General features: G+C 42.3%; 2 protein-coding genes across 7 annotated transcripts in view; one reads left to right on the forward strand and one right to left on the reverse strand.

The window, feature by feature from the left end:
* Positions 1-594: 594 nt before the first annotated feature.
* On the reverse strand, positions 595-15,136 carry cbx1b (chromobox homolog 1b (HP1 beta homolog Drosophila)). Of its 4 annotated transcripts, none has more exons than XM_072561237.1 (5): positions 14,961-15,136; positions 5,904-6,078; positions 3,729-3,903; positions 2,885-2,979; positions 595-2,430 (listed from the first exon to the last, which is right to left on the reverse strand). In XM_072561237.1, the coding sequence occupies exons 1-5, from the start codon at positions 14,962-14,964 to the stop codon at positions 2,289-2,291; spliced, it is 591 nt and encodes a 196-aa protein (XP_072417338.1). In that variant the 5' UTR covers positions 14,965-15,136; the 3' UTR covers positions 595-2,288. The 4 variants fall into 4 exon arrangements, with proteins under 4 accessions (XP_072417338.1, XP_072417340.1, XP_072417339.1 ...); XM_072561239.1 differs by lacking the exon at positions 14,961-15,136 and adding an exon at positions 14,803-14,822; XM_072561238.1 differs by lacking the exon at positions 14,961-15,136 and adding an exon at positions 13,824-13,981.
* LOC140465654 (sorting nexin-11-like) overlaps positions 15,070-18,831 on the forward strand; it is a 132,443-nt gene continuing 128,681 nt past the window's right edge. For all 3 annotated transcript variants that reach the window (XM_072561241.1, XM_072561240.1, XM_072561243.1), the window contains exon 1: positions 15,070-15,131. The gene's annotated coding sequence lies outside the window, so the exon portion shown is untranslated. The remainder of the gene's footprint in view (positions 15,132-18,831) is intronic.

Consider the following 18,831-nt stretch of genomic DNA (forward strand, 5'->3'; position numbering starts at 1 on the left):
CCATATATTGTATTTTGATTAATGTTGTCCAGTTATTAAAAGAAGTTCACACAATTGTGTTTTTCCTGTTTTATTACATAATATTTGCGTTCCTGTTAAACAACAGTGTAATGTTGCAGGAGCAGTTATCACAATACTTAATAGGAATTCTACAAAAACAGATCCTTTAAAACCAGCTAAAATCAGTTCTCCCCCTCTAAAAGACAACATTTGATGATTAAATGTGAATCAGACAGAGCTGCAACGTATGAAAACTAGGAAAGTGGCACTAATACTTTAGTTTCCATGCTTGTATTTTTTTCCTTCCACAAATACCTGAAATGTACCCACGTCATTTCCCACCCCCCCCCCCCCCCCCCCAACCCGACCCGACCCCCCCGCATCACGTTTAATAAGATTACGAATGAGAACATAATCAGTCTTACCCCAGTTACACAAACACTGTCAAAGCAATACTTTTCCTGCATTAGGACACTGTTGAATTCTGATGTTGCAGCCAGTTGGGAAAGGCCATTGTGGAAACAGCAGCCACATCCCTTTTCCAGAGCTATGGCATGTGGATTATAATCAAACAACACACTTCTCTTTCTTTCCCCCCCCCCCACCCCGATAGACAAAACACAACCAGTACTCCGATAAGAATCTCAATTCTACAGGGGAATTTTTTAAAAATAGGTAGTTTCTTTTGGTTTGATTTGTGACTTGGGGCAGGGAAAGCCTCATCCATTCCCAATTGCCATCCACAAGATCAATGCCTTAGGAAAAGGAGCAGATGTAAATGTGATACACACTTATTTGCTACACAATGTCCCTCTCCTCCCAAACAGGTTGAACATATAATTGTTCAGTAAGAGGTTTCACCAACCAAACAACTGAGGCAACACTAAAACAGTATCCTGGGACCAAATGAGCTTAAAAGAGATCCTTGGAATATCCACCAAACATTCCCAGAGTGATAATTACACTTCGTACCTACTCATGTGCTCCTTAGCTGGGGAATGAGTTCGATGACCTCTGGCCATAAGGTGTCATGCTTTACACAGCTGTTTGGAAATAAAGATGGAATTATTAGAGCATTACAATGCATACCTTCAAAGGTCACCGGGCCAGGGATGGCAAGATAACGGAGAATATGGTACTGCACTAGGATATGGTAGTTGGGAATCTCAACCTACACCATCATAACCAGCTGGTCGTGCAATATGAGCAGGAAATGCGGGAAAGGCACAGTGAAGCTGTTGGGATAAACCTCTTCCTGACCACAAAAGAAAAAAAAATGGCATGTATCCAAAAACCAAGTGTCTCTTCTCTGTTCCAACGCTGAAAACTGCTAGGTCTTTCTGCAGTTTATTTGTGGTACACACCTGCTTTCTCCTCACACACTCGTGGGTGGCAGCAGCAGCACAGATTCTATCACTGGGCAGTGGAAGTTGAACAATGAGCAAGTATTAACATTTTTAAAAAAATGAAGTTTAAAACTGCCTAAGCCACAAGAACAGCAAGTTGCTCTACCTCACAAGACTAGAGACTTTTGCACCCATCAGCAACCTCAAGAATTTGACCCTTTAAGAAAGCCTGTCCAATATCATTTGACCTTTTAAGAACATCTTTCTCACGAACTGAGGTTTATTGTTTAATAGTAGAGCAGCCTGCACTAGCCAACAAGAGGAGAGTCTTTCACTATAACTGAAACACTACCTTAAAAACAAAGAGAAAAGAAATCCAGGGGAGCGAGGCTCACAATGGCAGGATACTCAGGAGCAGCCTCACTCCAATAGGGGTGTGACTACAACCATTAGTCAGCCACACAGGGCTCTCTAAAGTAGTTGTCACACCTCAAGACACAAGACAGATAAGTTTTATCCAAGCTGCCCTTCAGATCTGGAACATGTGAAGAAGGCTGAGGAGAGGGAGGAATTTCAACCAAAACCATCAGACATCATATTAAAAAGAGGCTACTGTTTAAATGGCACATCAGCCCTACAGACTCCTTTCCCCTTCGAGGACTCAAACCCTATCCTACAAGCCAAGGTAACTAATCTACAATTCACTGGCTTCTACAGTTGTTATCCAAAATCTGGAGGAAAAAAAATCATGCTGCATTTAAAAACACAACCTGTCCCATCCCCTCTCAAATGCTGACAATGATATGGGTCTGAAAGAATTGAGAAAAGGTACACCCGGAGAACTATACACCTGTACAACTGAAAACCACTTTCTGAAAAGTCGGGATTATTTTCTCGTCTTGTAAAGTTGTAATGGGAGATGCTTAAGCCCCTCTCCCTCGGTTACTTTTCCTCCTTCTTTTCTTCCTCTTCAGATGGATACGAATGCCACGTCAGACGTTCCTCATAAAATGAGATAACCACCTGGGGACACTTGACATTTGCCTCTTTTGCTGGAACCAAATCAGCTTCATCAGAATTTTTCCTGGGTGGAGGATAGAAACGCATACATTTATGAACAACATTTAATCTGACTTGGTCTGGAATCTGCAAATACATAACACACGCAAGCAGATCAGTTAAGCTCGCATCAACAGCTCCTACCCAGACAGATTATTTTTGGTGAAAAACTTTGTATCTTATTTTCTGGGTTGGGGGCAGAAGTGGTGAAGACAAGAGTAACTGGATAATTCTGTCATAGTTCATACAGGCACGATATGCCAGACAGCCTCCTACTAAACTTAATGATTCCATTCTAAGAGGTTTTTCTTCCACCCTTCTCTCCAACCACTCTTTAGCTCTTGGGTGCTAATTTAGTGCTAATTAGGGACTGGTTTATGTTCCCATCCATAGATTGAGCTCTTTTACTCTCTAGCCAGAGTAACTTTGTTCGGCAAGAGGTTTAAATTCACAAATCAATTTTAAAAGCCAAAACTCACCACTTCATGAGGAACATGAGCTCTCCGCTGGAGTCCGTAGCCCCAATAATACGCTCTGGCTCCAATCCTCTGGCAAAACCTCTTGGTTTCTCCTGCTGCAAGAGAAACAGATTAGACCTCAGCCAGGGAGGAGGGGTGGGAAGATGGTGTGTCATCACTGTGACAAGCCAAGAAATCCACAGAGAGACTGTGTTGAGCAAACTCAAGGGATGAGGGTGACTCTTTAACTCAACAAGTGATGTGGAGAATTCTAGAGTTTAACTCTCCAAGTCCTATGGAATGTCCCACATTAACTTGGCCAATAAACAGTCATCCAGGTACTAAAATATAGACAAGATCTGGCACAATCCGTACCAGAAAAGTCGCCAAGAATTACTGTTGAGCACCTTGATCCACAGTATCTGACTACTCCCCTAGAGGCTATGAGCTTGTTTCTCACCAAGGAACAGTAGTTTAAGCAGCTGTTTTGCACACTTGCGTTTGCTCTCATGGTACATGATCTAGACCGTTCTCTGTCTTGATTCTAGCTCTGCACACTGGTTTGATGGGAACCCAGGGCAAGGAACAAGAATGGAAGGGCAAATGGATTCATAATTCTATTCCTGCACTATACAGCTAAACTTGGAAGGAATGGCCAATTACAGACTCTCTCCTCACCAGAATAATTCTAGAAAGCCACAGATTACAGCAAAGGAGGTCATTTATCCCTTTGTAACAAAAGAGATGTTGAAAATGTTCTTTGGATTTTACTTTGTAATAAACACTGTTTACTCAGTTCAAGGTTAGAGTATGTGCTCAAAATGGAAGAACAGGTAATATTGAAAAAAAAAGCATACTCACTGACCTCCTCTCTCCTCTTCTTGTTTTTATTTTCCTCAGTTTCAGTATCAGACTCTGCTTTCCGTTTGGGCCCCTCTGTTTTATCTATTCCATCATGTGCTATTTTCTGGGACTGTAAAAATTCTGCGATGAGATCAGGACAGTCAAGATTCTCCTCAGGTTCCCATGTATTGTCATCACTGAAAAAAATTAGTTCACTTTATAGACTGCAGTCTGTCAACAAACAAGCAAACAACTATTGCCCCCTTTCCCTCCATCCTGGCACCCCACCCAAAAAAAGCTCAACTCCTAATCACCAGTCTCAAACAGGGACAACATGGATATAACTGCTGCTGGGCCACTGGGGCAAGATTAGATGGGACAAGGATTTTCATACAAATGCTTAATTGGGACTACATTAAGTTTTCTGTCCAGCATCACTCAGCGTAATATAGAATACATCAGATCTGCAATCAAATATATACGTTCTACACATATCTAACACACTCCAAGCTGTGGAAACTGTGCAGTCTCCTGCATTGCAAGTGATGCAGCTGAAACACAGCAGATGTTGAATGGAGGAGGACTTCTGAGCCGTACTTTGGCATAATTCACTGTAGGCGAAAGTGAGGACTTCAGATGCTGGAGATTAGAGTCAGGATTAGAGTGGTGCTGGAAAAGCGCAGCAGGTCATGCAGCATCCGAGGAGCAGGAAAATCGACGCTTCTGATGAAGGGCTCCTGCCTGAAACGTCGATCTTCCTGCTCCTCGGATGCTGCCGTAATTCACTGTAACTCACAATGATTTAGACTGTACTCTCCTAACAGTAAACCACAAACACAGATAGAGAAGCTCATAAATCAGTGCCCCAACACCTAAGTGTGTGTATCCTGTTTAGAGATTGTCAAAGTTCCAATATGAACTTTAATCTTCTTAAAAAACACTTTCAGAAAATAACCAATTCATTGTATCACTTTTGTTCATTGCGCTACAACATTGCATAGAATCGAAGACAAAGAAAGAGGGGATGTGGGGGAGACAGCACACGAGGGAAGGGCCTCATCTTAACTACTGGACTGCAATGAGACAGGGGATACCACTTTGGCTGGGTTATGGGACAATACAGAGGGCTTTGGCCATTCAAATTTATTTCTAGAGACTAAATTAAGGAAATTTGACTGCTCTTTTCTGCTTCTTTTTTAACTTGAGAATCACATGCCAATGTGATTAAAAGATGTTAATGGGGTAGTTAAGAAGGCAAAAGATATAATCTAATTGCTTCATGAAGATAACTATTAAGTGATTATTCACAGTTCCAAAATGAAACTCATCTGATAGCTTTACTGCATAGTGTCAAAGGATTCTCTCTGTCCCACTCCTTATGTAGTGACCAGGAATGGTAAATGTGTATGTGGCACTTGGACATGATCCGGTTTGGCCACGATACTCCACATGATGGTACTGCCTTCTGTAAAAATACCTCTTATAGGAACAGGCATTCAGGAACCAGCCTCTCTCACCATTTCAGAAAGACATGGCTGACTTGGACTTTGGCTCCACATCCATTTACATCCTGTGCCTATATTTAATCTCAAATTTTAAATGATGAATCCAGCACGAACATACTGCTTTTTGTGGAAAACAATTCCACATTTGCATTATCTGTGGTGGGAAGAAAAGTGCTTGCTTAATTTCCTTCCTGAATGGCATGGCTCTGATTTGATCAGGTTATGCCCCTTCATCTGCCCTAACCATTCCTTTCAAAAATCCTAAACTATTCATTAAATTACCCTTTAACCATCTAGATTCCAGGGAAATAATACATGGAAATGAACACAAAACAGGCCAATCAAATCAACCTCTACTGGTATTTATTATTCAAACAATAGTTCTAATCAAATGTATTCATCTATCTCCGTATGGTTTCATTCAATCACCTTCTCAGTCTCATCCTAACACTGTCCAGTAAACACTGGCGGATGCCAATTCTGTAGCTTTAAAATTCTCCTGACACCAGTTCTAAATCTAAACTTCCCTTCAGTGACCAGGGTATAATTTATGTGATCTCTCCTCATTATCTAACCTGGGTAATATTCAACTGAATCTGTAATACACGCCTTCCAAGGCCGACATGAAGGATGGACAGTTACCTGGGCCAGAATTGTTACTGAAGCTAACATGAAGTTAGTTAAACACTCACTCCGAGAATCCTTTCCACTTCAGCAGATATTCCACTTTCCCTTTCACGATACGCCTGTCCAGTACTTTTTCCACGACGTACTCTTCCTCCTCCTCTTCTAGAACCTCCTCCACTTTTTTCTTGTTTTGCTTTTTCCCCATTGTGTCCAGTCTTAAATTCAGAAGTGAGGCTGAGGCTGTTTAAAAAATAAACATGGTGAACTAAATTTAGAATTTGTAAAATCAACAGAAACAGTATTCTGATCAAAACAGAGTTCATCACTTACTGCCCCCTCCCAGACACACTCTAAAAGGACAGCCTGCCACACTGATGGTGTACAGTTCATAATGAGCGTCAACTGAAAGTTTGCAGGATGTAAAAAAATTGATGATTTTGAAATTCTTATTATTTTCACACACTTGCATTGTCTTGCCACTCCCAATCTCTATAGTCTCCTTCAATCTTACACTTTTAATTTGTTTATGGGAGGGATGTGGACATTTCTGGCTGGATCAGCATTTATTGCTCTCCCTAATCGCAATTTCCTCCCTTAAAAAGGACATTAGTGAACCAGATGGGTTTATATCCGAGAATTGAGAAAGGTTACATTGTCACCATTAGTGTAGCTTTTTTTATTCTAAATGGAGTTCAAATGTGACCATAATAGGATCTGAACTAACATCCCCAGAACATTACAGACTCGAACATCATTCTAGTGATATTACCATTGCATTCCACTTCTGGCCTCTTATACCATTTCTTATAACTCCCGATTGGTATATCTTCAGCTGTCTAGGTCTTTAAAGGAATTTCTTCCTCAAACTTCAGACTCTGCCGCTCCCTCCATCTTTAAAAGGTGCTTCTTAAAACCTACTTCTTGGATCAAGTTTTGGTCAACTGCCCTAATATCTCCTAACCTGGCTTGGTTTTTGTGTTAAACAAACACTCCCATAAAGCAGTATATTACCACATTAAGTATTATACAGATGTAATTGATTGTACGTGTGTAATAGTATGTGGGGGAGGTGAGAGGTAAAGAGTTAAAAGAGCATGGTCAGGGATGTAAGGCAGTTTCGCAATGGTGCAATTTAAAACAAAAATGATCACCCTCTTTAAAACCTCAATTTCCAAACAAAGGACAAAGTTACATCAACCAGAGCCATGGTGATGTCTGGAACTGAACGTGTACAACTGCCTCATTTGCATACAGCCTAGAGAACTGTTGATACCAGATCAATAGGGCTTAAACAAAATAGGTTTCAACATTTTCAACTTATCACCAGGACCAGTCAAACTCCCAACCCTCAGTCGATTCTTCTAGTCTAGCAAATTCCATTTCTTTTCCCTATGCATTAACTTCTTAGCTGTTGTGATAGGCAATCTCGTTCACTTTGGAAAATAAGTTCATAACATCTACTTATATTTCAACGGGAACAGAGTCCATGAGTCAGATATTCGATTTACAAATAAAGAAATTGTGGATTTTTTTTTGGCTACATAAAGTGAAACTACAAGCTCCAGGCAAAATCGAGATGATAGGGGAATTCCCGTTTGACACAGTACTGTAAATGACTGATTTTCATAATAGTGTTCATGCAACTATTTCTGCTGTCACTATTTTGCTGGAAATTTATTCCTATTTTTAGGATCGAAAGATTCTCATTACAGAAGTTCAAGATAGTCTTGGGAGAAACAGAGGAGCGCAGATGCTGGAGATCAGAGTCAAAAAGCATGGTGCTGGAAAAGCACAGCTGGTCAGGCAGCGTCCAAGGAGCAGGAGAGTAGATGTTTTGAGCAGAAGCTCTTCATCAGGAATGTGTCTTGCCAGGGTCGTGTGAATGCTCACACCATACTAGGTTGGGGTTTACTATAAAATTCCAAGTTATTTGCACCCCTGAATTAATACTGTATTCTACTTCTGGAGCCATTTGCTGGAATGTGGACTAGTCTAAGGCTTGGTGTGGCTTGTGACAAATATGAGTAAACTTGTGCATTGCACAGCTAGTGGCTAATTCCACAGACCAGCTCCATAGAATTCTACAAAGGGCAGGTAGCTGTGACTTCTTAAAAAATACAAAGAAACTGCAGCAAGTAAATCTTTATTAGTAGAAAATCATCATTGCACGAAAAGATTAGATATCCTCTTGGGTAATTCAGCAAAACTGGCTGATGGGGTGTTCGAGCACAGGCTTGCCGGTAATGAAAGCACTGAGCTTCATATACCACATACAGAAACCATAGGGGAGAGAACAATCAACCTTACCACAGTTGCCAGGGTAAGGAATTTAAGGACCTTAAATCAGAACTGTGATCATTGCAATAGCAAAGTCTCAGTATTTTGTGTAAAATAGACTGAGCTCGGAAAAAGTTGTCCAAATCCATGGAGTTTAAAGGTGTAGTATCATTGTCGAACAAGCAGACTAAGTCTTCTCAGGACAGCAATGAATGTGATGCTGAGAAAACAGGAGGGAAAAGGAAGCATCTGCACCATGTGGAGTTCATCAACAACCAGAGAATACTCCTTGCTCAACAGTGTTAAATGATTGCAAAGGTAGCTCAACTGTTTGCTGAAAAACCTACAACTAGACATCAGTCTCTGTGGCCCTGTGCTATCCCTCCCAGCAAGTTGGAAGGCAGCAAGCATCACATGAATCAGATTGCATCTACATCCCACAACCTCTTGAAGCAGCATCCTGACCATCAATCTATATAGAGTTCAGGTGAAAGAAGGAATAAGGCGAATATCACGTGCACAGATGCAACAGGAGGCCATTTAACCAGTCTGTTCCAACTTTACTTGGTCTTCCACAACTCACTTCAATCCATCAATGCTGCACACGCCAATTGTTCCCTAGTATCCACAGCCTGTTGGAGTGTTTGAAATTTTCACCATCCCGTGACTCTAATAATCTGTTCATTCACAGGGCATGACATCGCTAGCTAAACACACTTATTGACCATCCCAGATGTGGTGAACCTCCTCAAACCACTACAGTCCATGTGGTGTAGGGACAAGTTCCAGGATTTTAACCCAGCCAATCACCCAGTAAAGGCATTCCTAAGGGCTTTTGCCCAAAATGTTGATTTTCCTGCTCCTTGGATGCTGCCTGACCTGCTGTGCTTTTCCAGCACCACTCTAATCTAGACTCTGATTTCCAGCATCTGCAGTCCTCACTTTTGCTCATTCCTAAGCTATTACAAAGGTCAATTCAGGGTCACCCATATCATTGGGAGTCAGAGTCACAGGAGGTCAGACTGGGTAAGGATCGCAGGTTTCTAAATCTACAGAAACTTGATGAATCAGGTGGGTTTTTACCACCACACCACACAATTGTATCCTTTAGTTCTTTGTTTCCACCACTAGAGGGAGGTTTCTACATGTTGGATCCTTTTAACATTTAAACACCTGATCTGATTAATCCTCTAAACTCAGGGGAATACAAACTGAATGTATGTAACACAAACTCTTCATTTAATTACTGCACCCCCTCCAAGCCCAATATATTGTTTCCTGAGGTACAGTGTTCAGAAATGAATGATTACTCTAAATAGAGCCTTTGTCAGACTCTACATAACAGGAGCATCACTTGGGCTAAAGGCCAATATTCCATTAGTTGTTTTGACTGCTTTCCAATCTCCAATCCTCCGCTGTTGATGGTTTCTAAACATTTAGAAAATGCAACTTTTTTCTGCTTCTCTCCTTTAGCTGTTCCTGCAGGAGGTTCAATTTCTTGAAAATGGTTGGCAAAAATCATTGTTTCTGTTACTTAGAAGAAAGTATTTGGCACATTTTGCTGTTTCAAAATTGCTTTAATATTATCAAAAAAGTCTACATTTAAAAAGTACTGCAGGGATTTTTTTCCCCCAGAACTATTTGTAAAAATACTTTGCAGCAAACTGCCTCAACAAACAGGAGTATCAGCACCACTGGCCTTATGCATCTTGGCCAGCTTCCACATTCACTGTGTTCCAGCCCCATGATGCTGTGTGGAGAAGGACTGCACCTGGCCTGCTGTCTGCTCCCTTTAGCTTTCAGATGTCTTGACTTATTATGCATTTCCTGTGCGTTTTTTTCATCTGCATTTAATATAATGTGGTTTGCTGAAGACCTCTTCTTTGTTTAAACCTTTGCCTAGTTTGTGTTTACAAGACCAGAGAAATCACTCCACGCATAAAATTGTTTTAGATATCACATGCCAACTCCACCTCACCAAAAGAAGACAAGGTCATTATTGGTTCAAGTACCTACTAATTAGAAGGTTGTGGGTTCAAGTTCCACACCAGAGACTGAGCCTATAAGCCATGCTGCCGCTTCAATGCAGTACTATAAGACTTCTGCAATATGGAGAATATTTCAGATATGTTAAAGTGAAGCCATAGTCTACCCTCTCAGGCAGGCACAAAGGATCCCATGGCACCATATCAAAGAACAGGAGCATTCTTCCCAGTGACCTGACCACTATATCTCTCTCAGTCAGTATCACTATAATTGAGTTGTTTGTTGGTAATCAGCACATTACTGCTTATGGGATCTTACTTCACACAAATTTGGCCACGGTGTTTTCTACAACATAACCATGATTACACTTCAAAGCAGGATAACCTCATTAGCTATATGGTATTTTGGGGCATCCTGAAGTCAGGAAAGGTGATATACTAACAAAAATATTTCTTTCAATTGCATCAAACTGCTTATTGGCAAGTAGGGATGTACAGCTTTGTCAGTGAGTGCTCCCATGTACCAAGAATGGTTTAAGAACGATGAGATATTCCCATTCTCCTGGTTCCATTCATTAACAGTGATGAGAGTATGTTTAATTCTCATTGCTCCTCCCCCTAAACACCCAGGACAATCACCCAAGCTCAAATGTTCACTGACAAACTAATGGACTGACAGAAGGCTGGATCCTTTGAAGAACAAATGTGTAGGCTGAAGATTTCAGAAGAGTTAGGGAACTAAGAAATACTAGGTATGGAACAGTAGCAGCAACCATAATTTTACAAACACTTTCACAAACACAGGACTTCCAAAAGTGCCACTGCAGGTAATTAAATACCTTTTAGGTAATCACTGTTGCAATACAGAAAATAGTTATATAGAATATATTTTAATAATTTTCACTGAACATGACCAAATGTTACATAAGCCAACATAAAAATAAGAGCTTACTGATCCAACGAATCGTGCAGGTTTATACTGAACACTGAAAATAAAAAACATTCAGAAGGACTAAAATTTTAGACAGACACACACATTGAAGTGAAAATCAGCTTCAGAAGAATCAGAAGATGCTCTTGAAAATTGCATCCATCACCAATTCATGGGTTTCAGTATCATCTTGTGTAAAAAGTTAAATCCCTCATAATTCCAGACAGCAACAAGCTTCATATTCTGTACACTGCAAATCCCTTCCCTCCAAAGTTCTTCAGTGTGAAATGTGAACATTTACATTCCCAGACTGGATAGTCAACAGTTGGATTATCTAATCACCTACTTAGAACATTTTTCAAAAACTAGTTTAAAACATCTTGTTTTGCTTGAGATAGATGTTTAAAGAATAGGAATTGGTTAAAAAGCAATGTTAATTCAAACATGGAGATCCTGAGGAGCTGCAACAGTCAGATGAGGAAAACTGAGATTACATGTCTGAGTAAAAGTCTGCAACCCACATAACACGTCAGGCGCGTTGCCATGTCAAACCTGCAGTCCAGCTTAACATCAGGCTTGCTGGCAGCAATTTACAATAGAGAACCCAGTTTTAACCGTTCACAGCTTGCAGCTGCAGGGAGGCAGATCTGAGGTCAAACTGACTAATCACAAAATGAAACCTATGAAATTTTTAGTCCTGTATCACAAGTAAAGAAAATTCTTACAAACAACAGTGGGACTTTAAGTTGAAATTATTTGAGTCATAATTGACTGGAACCAAACGATATTGCCATTCCCCAACAAAAAACTGTTAGGATGTAACCTCCCTCAGAACATAACCTGGCTAAGGCCTATATGCCTGGACTCCTTTCAGTATGAACTAGTGGCTTTACTAAACCTTTATGTCTGACACCATTATAACTTGTCTGGGAGGCCTATATTCAAAATCCTTCATTCACACTATTGACCAATATTTGCACTTACACAGTGCACTAACTCTTGGCAACATTATTTACTAACTGTGGACTCATGAGACAATGAATCTGTTACTGGAATGTGAACCAGGTGTTAACACAACCTTGGAAACAAGCTCAGAAACCAGATCTCCTGGAATTAGAATTAAAACAGCAGCAATGGAAAAGCAGCATAAATCTAAGCTCCACTGCTCTGCAGAGATTTCTCATTAAAAATCAGCTCACATTCTCCCCACTTTCTCTTCCTTCAAAAGGATTTTTAAAAATATATAGATTTAGTCTTTCTGGATGTCATTCTATTTTCAGGCAATTTTAACTGCCGAGTACCAATAAGTGCAAGAGACCTGAAGTCAGTACCAACCAAAACACTGGTTTCAATGAGACCCTGTACCGCATCGCAGCCAGTTTCACAGTACTAATACTGCCTGGCACATTTCACTGTATCCTGGCAACACCTTCACCGAGTATACCTCTTCAACAATATGAACTACAGTAACGGGTGCATCACTTCATTCAGGTCAACAACAGGTTATCCTGCAGAACTGTCACCAGAGGCCTTGATTAAAGTGTCAGCTATGTCTCAGTGGCAGAATTTTCACCTTACAGTTAGAAGATTGTGGGTTCTAATTCCCCTCACATACGTGCCTTGTACTATCCAAAATATGTTACATCTGATGAGACCTTAACTGCCATCTGCCTTCTTAGATAAATGCAAAATATCTATAGCAACCCAGAAAAACAACAGGGGAGTTCTCCCTGGTGTCTCCACCACTTATCCTTCAACAAATAAGACTAAACATTTGTTCTGAAGAGTTTATAGCAGACTTGAAATATTACCCGATTATCTCTCCACAGAAGCTGCCAGTCTTGTTGAGTTTCAACATTTTATTTAAAATCATTACAGATCTGACCACTGCTACATTACTGTTTGAGAGAGCTTATGGTGTCCAAACTGGTTGCTACATTTCCCACATTAAACAGTGATTACACTTCAAAACTACTTCTTGGTTGAAATCTGAGTTTGTGAAAGGCATGGTATATTTTGGCATTAGTTGACAAGAACCTGCTGCTAAATCTTTGCCAAAGATCTGGCTGACAAGGTTGCGCCTATGAAGAAACTCTCCTCCTTCTCCTATGCTGTGGGGGTCAAAATGTGCACAAAACAAAAGACGATTCACAGCAGAGCAAATTATTGAATGAATGCTGCTGTCCAATTCTTAAAGGAAGTCACTGCATCAAATAGCAGTGTGATATGATCAGATAATTTCTCTGTAATAAATAAAGTCCTTCATCGACTAGAATCATTCATTATCTCCCTCTACGGATACTGCCAGATCTGTTAAGTATTTTCAGCACTTTTTGAGATTTAAAATTTTTAACATTTACAGTAAATTAGCAATTATCCGTTTAGATTATCCTGCGTTGTTAGTACAGGGGCAAATAACGGTCAGGACGCGACGGCGTCCCCATCTTCTGGAAGAGTGGCCACGGGATCTTTAGCAATCCCACAGCGCCTCTCCATTTAGCGTCCCACCGAAAAGACGGCACCTCTGGCAGTGCAGCACCCCCTCATTGCTGCACCACACAGTGTTGGCCTAGATTGCACGCTCAAGTCTCTGCAATGGGGCTTGAACCTTCTGACTTCAGAGACCAAACGCCACCCACCGAACCCCAACTGACGCCTTCAAATTGGGCGGCGAATGAAGGAGGATTCGGTGAAGTGGAAAAATATTTTCTAATTAATGCAACGAGTCCCCGTTAAGCTGCAGGTGGTGTTTGCAACTTTAAAAAGGTAACGTTTAAAATGCAAACCCGTACCTTTTATAAAAAGGAGCGGCCGACGGTAATAATTGTATTTTAAACCGTCTTCAAATCCCACGATTACTATAATCTAAGAAAACAAATCTTGCAAAAATACACAATCTGTTTTGGTAAAAATGTAAAAGAAACACACAAACAAAAGGCTTCTTCACAACCCGCCACGGTGACCGAGCGCCGCCAGTGCGCAGGCGCGGGAAATTCCAACATGGCGCCACGCCGCGGGGGCTGCCGGGAGTTGTAGTCCGCGCCGGCCCCTGCTGCCCGCCTTCCCGCCCGAACGGGGCACCCCACACTCGCGACCCTGGGGCGAGGGAAGGGAAGGGCTTCGGCCACATTCCCGTCCTCCGTCCACTCTCCTGCCCGGAGCACGGGCGGCCTCGCCGCTTCGAAACGGGCAGGTTTTCGTCTTATTTTGGTGTGGCGCGGGGCGCCTGCCCATGCGCAGTGAGGCGCCGGACTACAAACCGCGCGCGGCACAAATACACCCGGGAGAGAGAACAAACATCAGAATTCGGTCAAAAAAAAAGTGTGATCTGGTTTCCAAAGAAAAAAAATGCAAGTTCTCTGCAAATTCACGACTGCGAACTTGCATTTAAAACCATCTGCATGAAGTAAATAAATTCTCAGCTTTAAACATTTCCCCGTGCTCCCGCACAGCGCACGCGCACTAATCAAAGCAAGTTCATGTTTTTTTTGAAAAAAATGACACCCTATTTTTCGCAAAAACTCGACGCGGCATTTCAAAAAAAAAAGAGATTAACAACATTAAGTCTTCCGCGGCGGGGCGACGAGGATAACTTCGACTGAGGAAGGGAAGGACACACTTTTCAATGGTCAGGCCGCGGCCTAGGCCTAGGGATCGGCACAAAAACCCCGAGACACAATAAAGCCCGAGGCCGCCCTCCCCTCACACACCACCTTCCCCCCCCCCCAGCCCACTCCCCCCCCAAACACCACACAAACAACAACCCTTCACCTCCTCCTCCTAAACAACCCCTTCGCCGCTGACCCGAAAATTACAAAGGGCGAACAGACACGAGGCAGCGGGGAGTACACCCTTTGCTTTTGATTTTTGTTTGAAAGGTGTTTTTCTTAAAAATAAAATAAATAAATAAAAGAGTGGAAATGCTTTACCCATGTTGCCGCTAAAGATGGTGGCGTGCCGGGGAGTCGGAACCAATCTGCGGGATGGGGCGAGTAGCCGGAGCTCGGGAGGAGGCGGACCCGGGGATGGTGGGTGGGCGGCGGTTGCTGGGGGTGGGGGGGAAATATGCTGCTGCTGCACTCGGCCACAACCGTCCTGAGGTAAATCAACGGCGTTTGAGCGGGGGGCGTGCTGCTTGAAAACAAAAACCCGGCTAATTCTTAACTGCTGTGCCTTAGCCCCGGCCTCGTGTGGTTATGTTACCGCTGCCTTGTTTGTTTTGACGTGATAAACTCAGTGGCAGGACTGCAGATTGTTAGGATCACAAAACCACCAAAAGGAATCATTTGAACCATAGGCTTATTCCATTGTTGCCCTTAACACCTTGTCTTTCACTCAGAGGTGTCTCTATCTCTTGGTGAGGCCACACTTGGGAGTACTGTGTGCAGATTTGGTCTCCATTCTTAAGACTGGCACTGGAGGGGGTGCAGAGGAGGTTCACCAGGTTGATTCTGGAGTTGAGGGGGTTGGTTTATGAGGAGAGACTGACTAGGTTGGGATTATTTTCATTGGAATTCAGAAGAATGGGGGCGGGCAATCTTACAGAAACATATCAAATTGTGAAGGGAATTGATAAAATAGAAGTAGAAAGGATGTTTCCCAGGTAGGTGAAGCTAGGACAAGAGGGCAGAGCTGAAAAATGTGTTGCTGGAAAAGCGCAGCAGGTGAGGCAGCATCAAAGGAGCAGGAGAATCGACATTTCGGGCATAAGCCCTTCAGGAATGAGGAGGGTGTGCCAAGCAGGCTAAAATAAAAGGTAGGGAAGAGGGACGTTGGGAATGCGATAGGTGGAAGGAGGTTAAGATGAGGGTGATAGGCAGGAGAGGGGGTGGGGGTGGAGAGGTCAGGAAGAAGATTGCAGGTCAAGAAGGCGGTGCTGAGTCCAAGGGTTGGGACTGAGAAAAGGTGAGGGGAGGGGAAATGAGGAAGCTGGAGAAATCTGCATTAATCCCTTGTGGTTGGAGGGTTCCTAGGCGGAAGATGAGGCGCTCTTCCTCCAGGCGTCGTGTTGCCATGGTCTGGCAATGGAGGCGGCCAAGGACCTGCATGTCATTGGCGGAGTGGGAGGGGGAGTTAAAGTTTTCAGCCACGGGGCGGTTGGGTTGGTTGGTGCGGGTGTCCCAGAGGTTTTCTCTGAAACGTTCCTCAAGTAGGTGACCTGTCTTCCCAATATATTATACATTGGGGAGACAGGCTGCCTACTAACTGCCATTGAGATGGTGACACTGAGCCACCTTCTTGAATTGCTGAAGTTAATCAGGCCTTTTTAAATCCAACTTGCCCCAGAATCATCAAACAAAACACCCCTTTTTTAGGTGGTTATACCTACTTCTTCAATTTTCTGCCCAAAGACAAGTTTCACTCACAAAACTGTGATATCTACCATGGCTAGGTGAAGCTCCCGAATTCACCCCAGTCAGAAGGGGGATTGAATCCAATGCTGTTAGTAGATATTCGATCCATACTGGCTGCTTGGTCAACAGAAGCAGCCAACTGATCAATCTAGGTCAACTTTCATCTAATGGGAGAGGTTGATGAGCTTTTCTGAAAGATTGATTGCTGGTGTAAATCCATGTCATTTACTTGCTGACCAAATGTAGATCTCACTTTCGGCAGTGGTATCACCAAAGATGTCACTGTAACTGAAAGGCCAACTTCTATTTTTATGTTCTTATTTTTATCAAATTGAAAGCCAGTTTGGATTTTGGGTGTGTGATTGCAGATGTTAAGATTGGCTGTCAATTACTTTATCAGCCAATGAAGAAAATCTGATTTGAACTGAAATCCCAGGGTTGAAAGGTAAAATTCCAACTTCAATTATTCAGTCCTCATATCTATTTTTTAAAATAGTCCTCTTGTGAAAGATTTCACATTTTGGTGCAACACAGCTCCTTGGACTCCAGTCATGTTCGGTTCTCTCTTTAATTGCTAATACCTTTGTGTGATTATGACAGTCACTGTTTGATCATGCTGGGACTGGGATTGAGGTGTGGTAAGGCACATCAGAGCTGAGCCCATTGTCCAAACATGCCCCACCTAACAATCATACAAACAAATGAATCTGGTGCAGAAGTAGGACATTCAACTCTTCAAGCTTGTTGTTTCATTCAGTAAAATAGTGGCTGATCAATAAATGTTCCAAATTCCATGTAGTAATACAGCACAGAAACAGATCTTTCAATTCAATTCATCTGCCCTAATCAGTTATCCTAAACCGATCTAGTCCATTTGCCAGTGTTTGGCCTGTATCCTTCTAAACCCTTTCTATTCACATACTCAGAAGCCCAGATGCCTTTTAAATGGTGAAATTGTACTCGTTTGTTCCATAAACGCACCACTGTCTGTGTGAAAACGTTGCCCCTCAGATCCCTTTTAATTCTTTCCCCTCTCATCACCACACCACCACCCCACCATCCACCCATCTCCAATAATTTTGATTCCCCTGCTTAATAAGAACCTATCTAACTCCACTTTAAACATTTTCAGTGATCCTGCTTCCACCACCTCCTGAGGCTAAAATCCATGTTTTGTTCCATCCGTCAACTTTTTGTCCACTCACCTAACCTATGGATATTGATCTGCATCTTTGATATATCATCTTCACAAAGAAAACCCTCCTACTTATCTTTGTTTCACCTGCAAACTGAGCTACAGTCCCTTGAATCCCTGCATCTGTGTCAGTGGTATAAATTGTGAAATGTTAAGCGCCCAGCACAGACCCCTGCAGGACCCTACTTGTGACATGCTACCAAACTGAAACAAATCTATTTATGCATTTTTTTGTTTTCTCCCTGTTAGCCAACCATCAATCCATGCAAATACTTTATCCCCTACACCATAAACTCCTACTTTGCATGATAACCTTTTATGTGGAACCTTGTTAAATACTTTCTGGAAATCCAAGTACAGTATAACAATGTACTCATCTTTATCCCCAGCACCTACTACATCTTCAGAGAATTTCAATAAATAGCTTAAATACAATTTCCTTTTCACAATTCTCTCCAGTTACCTTGAGTACCAGTTGCCTAGTTATAACCTCTTTAATGTTCAATTAGATTAGACTTACAGTGTGGAAACAGGCCCTTCGGCCCAACAAGTCCACACCGACGCGCAGCCCACCCATTCCCCTACATTTACCCCTTACCTAACACTATGGGCAATTTAGCATGGCCAACTCACCTGACCCTGCACATCTTTGGACTGTGGGAGGAAACCGGAGCACCCGGAGGAAACCCACGCAGACACGGGGAGAACGTGCAAACTCCACACAGTCAGTCGCCCGAGGTGGGAATTGAACCCGGGTCTCTGGCGCTGTGAGGCAGCAGTGCTAACCACTGTGCCACCGTGCTGCCCCGCAACAGATGTTAACTAAGTATCCTCTTTATGCCTTCCTCCCTTCTTAGAGTCATACAGCATGGAAACAGACCCTTTAGTCCACACCGACCATGTTGCCAAACTGAACTCGTTCCACTTATGTATGCTTGGCCCACATCCCTGCAAACCTTTCCTATTCATGAACTTATCCAAATTAGGGGTTATATTTACTACTCCCCAATCTAATGGAACCTTCTAGAATTTAATGCATTTTGGAAAATTAACACTAACTCATCTGATATGTCATTAGTGACCTCCTCTAAGTCCCTAAGATGAAGTCCACCTGGATCTGGAGACTTATCAACCTGTAGTTCCACCAGTTTTGTTTAATCCAGTCTCCCTAATGATTATAATTTCACAAAGTTCCATTCTTCCTTCAACCTCCTGATTTATAGGGGGATAATGGGATGTTTTTGTATCTTC

Source organism: Chiloscyllium punctatum, chromosome 42 (assembly GCF_047496795.1).
Source record: "Chiloscyllium punctatum isolate Juve2018m chromosome 42, sChiPun1.3, whole genome shotgun sequence".
Taxonomy (NCBI): Eukaryota; Metazoa; Chordata; class Chondrichthyes; order Orectolobiformes; family Hemiscylliidae; genus Chiloscyllium; species Chiloscyllium punctatum.

What these genes read in the sequence shown, in the direction of transcription:
- cbx1b (XM_072561237.1), bottom strand. An exon ending in AAGTGGAAAGGATTCTCGGA is followed by an intron (nt 3,904 to 5,903) that starts GTGAGTGTTTAA and finishes AATTTTTTTCAG; the next exon opens with TGATGACAATACATGGGAAC. An exon ending in CTCATGTTCCTCATGAAGTG is followed by an intron (nt 2,431 to 2,884) that starts GTGAGTTTTGGC and finishes TCCTCCACCCAG; the next exon opens with GAAAAATTCTGATGAAGCTG.